A 2,340-nucleotide genomic window follows, 5' to 3' on the forward strand; every position below is an offset into this window, starting at 1 on the left:
TACAGGCGCCCAGCCCTGATGCAATAACTTTCATGACGCCAGTGTCCAGTTCTGGCCCCCCACCTGTCTTCCGTGTTCAATCGTTCACTTCGCCCGAGTCCCACGCTCAGGCTCCGCCTTCGCCTGGTTTGGAGCAATCTGACTGAAACTGGAACAGCCTATGCTCCGCCCTACGACACGCCCACTCTTCAGGTGCAATCAGAATCAAGCTCTGCCCGCGCTCAGGCCCCGCCCCTGCCTTGTCCGGACCAACCCCTCTCTCGCCGAGATCACACCCTGCCACGCCTCTCTTGCTTGGCCCCGCCCAGTCTAGCCTCTCTCAGGCTCTACTTTGGCTGCTGCATCCAGTTAATCCTCCCGGCTGGTGGAGCTGCAGCTATGGCGGTCATCGCCGAGGGCGCCCGCAGGAAGGAGCGCGTTCTCTGCCTGTTTGACGTGGACGGGACCCTTACGCCAGCTCGCCAGGTAGGACCCATGACGTTCAGGAGCTCCTGCCGGGAGTATCACGCGGACTCCCCGAGGCTGAGTGTGGGGCCTGCACCAGCGAGACAGCGGAGCCCTGGGACCGATGTGAGATGCACAGTACCTGGTCCCTGACATCCTGAGGCCGCCCACAGACAGTCATGGGGTACCAGCCCCCTATGCTACAGCTCTCTGAGCCTCCGCGCCCACATTCTGCCTGGCAATGTTGGGGCTGAATCCAATTTTTGAGGGAGGAGGCTATGAGCGGAGGCCTAGTTCTCCTTTATCCTCGAGAGGCTTTCACCAGCAGAAGCCTGGCTCCAGGCCTCCCTAGCCAGGGCTCCGACCATAATTCAGCCCTAGGATTCAGCAGTAGTTAGAGCTTGCGTCTGAATCGGAGTTCCAGGCAGGGTTCCCCATCTTGTAGAGGCTCAAGGGGTTTCAGAGCCATCCTACCCCGAACTTTGCAGGCCTGGGCCTGGGTCTAAGTTCTCAAGCCCCGTACCGCTCCATCTACCCGGAGGTGAGAGGCTCCAAGCCCAGCCTTGTTGGGTGGAGGGGAGGCCTTGAGGCATAATGAGGGTTTTCCTCCTGAAAGTGTCTCACTGTATTTATCCTCCATGATCTGTTCAGGTTTTCCCCCTTGGGATGTTATCCTGAGTGAGTCCCCAGGTCCAACCTCACCAGCTGGACACATAAATAAGCAGGCTTCATTCATGCCCAACTTCACCAACCCATAAGGACCAGCTGAGGGATCTCCTAGAGTTGGGGACCAGTGGAATGGGTAACTGGGCAGAAGCTAAACCTCCTACCTTAGGTCCTGAGTTCCCCTCTCCCTTACTCATGGAGAAGGTGCTCTGGCTTTGGCCTTGGGGGGATCAGGAACAGGGAGGGAAGGTGGTATGGCCTAAGCACAGTCTCTAAGCCCCCTCTGACCCTTTGCTCCACTGACACAGCCTGAACAAGAACAGCCTGATTTGTCTGTGGGCCAGGCCCTGCACTTAGCACTTTTCAAAAGTTAATGTTTAATTATACACATATTCACAAACAAGTTCTCCTTGCAAAGAATGAAAACATAACAAAAAGGTAAAATGCTCTCTGACCACACTAGGATCCCAGGCCAATGCCCTTCCCCAAAATAAAGTGATGCAGCTTCCTTCCACACCTTTATCTGGATCTATTTGCCCCAGGTAAATATCGAACATTTCTCTGTGCTATTTTTATTTTTTTTGAGACAGTGTTACTATGTCACCCTCAGTAGAGCACTGTTATGTCACAGCTCACAGCAACCTCAAATTCTTGGGCTTAAGTGATTCTCTTGCCTCAGCCTCCCAAGTAGCTAGGACTATAGGCGCCTGCCACAATGCCCAGCTATTTTTTGGTTGCAGTTGTCATTGTTTAGCTGGCCTGGGCTAGTTTCGAATCCACCAGCCTCTGTGTATATGACTGGCACCGTAACCACTGTGGTACGGATGTTGAGCCTATTTATTTTATTTTATTTTATTGTTTATTTATTTTTTGGAGATAGAGTCTCACTATGTTGCCCTGCATAGAGTGTCCTGGCATCACAGCTCATAGTAACCTCCAACTCTTGGGATTAAGTGATTCTCTTGACTCAGCCGCCCAAGTTGCTGGGACTTACAGGCTCCTGCCACAACAACCAGCTATTTTTTGCTGTTGTAGTTGTCATTGTTGTTTGGCAGGCCTGGGCTGGATTCCAACCTGCCAGCTCCAGTGTACTGTGTTTCCCCGAAAATAAGACCTACCCAAAATATAAGCCCCAGCAGGATTTCTATGCATTTGTTTTTTTTTTTTTTTTTTGACAGAGACTCAGACTTTCCCCCTGGGTAGAGTGCCGTGGCATCACAGCTCACAGCA

General features: G+C 52.6%; 1 protein-coding gene across 1 annotated transcript in view; it reads left to right on the forward strand.

The window, feature by feature from the left end:
- The first annotated feature begins 303 nt into the window (after positions 1-303).
- Positions 304-2,340, forward strand: part of PMM1 (phosphomannomutase 1) — an 11,747-nt gene continuing 9,710 nt past the window's right edge. The window contains exon 1 of the mRNA XM_003783159.3: positions 304-465. Within this exon, the coding sequence (XP_003783207.1) occupies positions 379-465 (87 nt within the window). The 5' untranslated portion in view covers positions 304-378. The remainder of the gene's footprint in view (positions 466-2,340) is intronic.

The sequence above is a fragment of the Otolemur garnettii genome, unplaced genomic scaffold (genome assembly GCF_000181295.1).
Source record: "Otolemur garnettii isolate 467f Iridium unplaced genomic scaffold, OtoGar3 scaffold00007, whole genome shotgun sequence".
NCBI classification, from domain to species: Eukaryota; Metazoa; Chordata; class Mammalia; order Primates; family Galagidae; genus Otolemur; species Otolemur garnettii.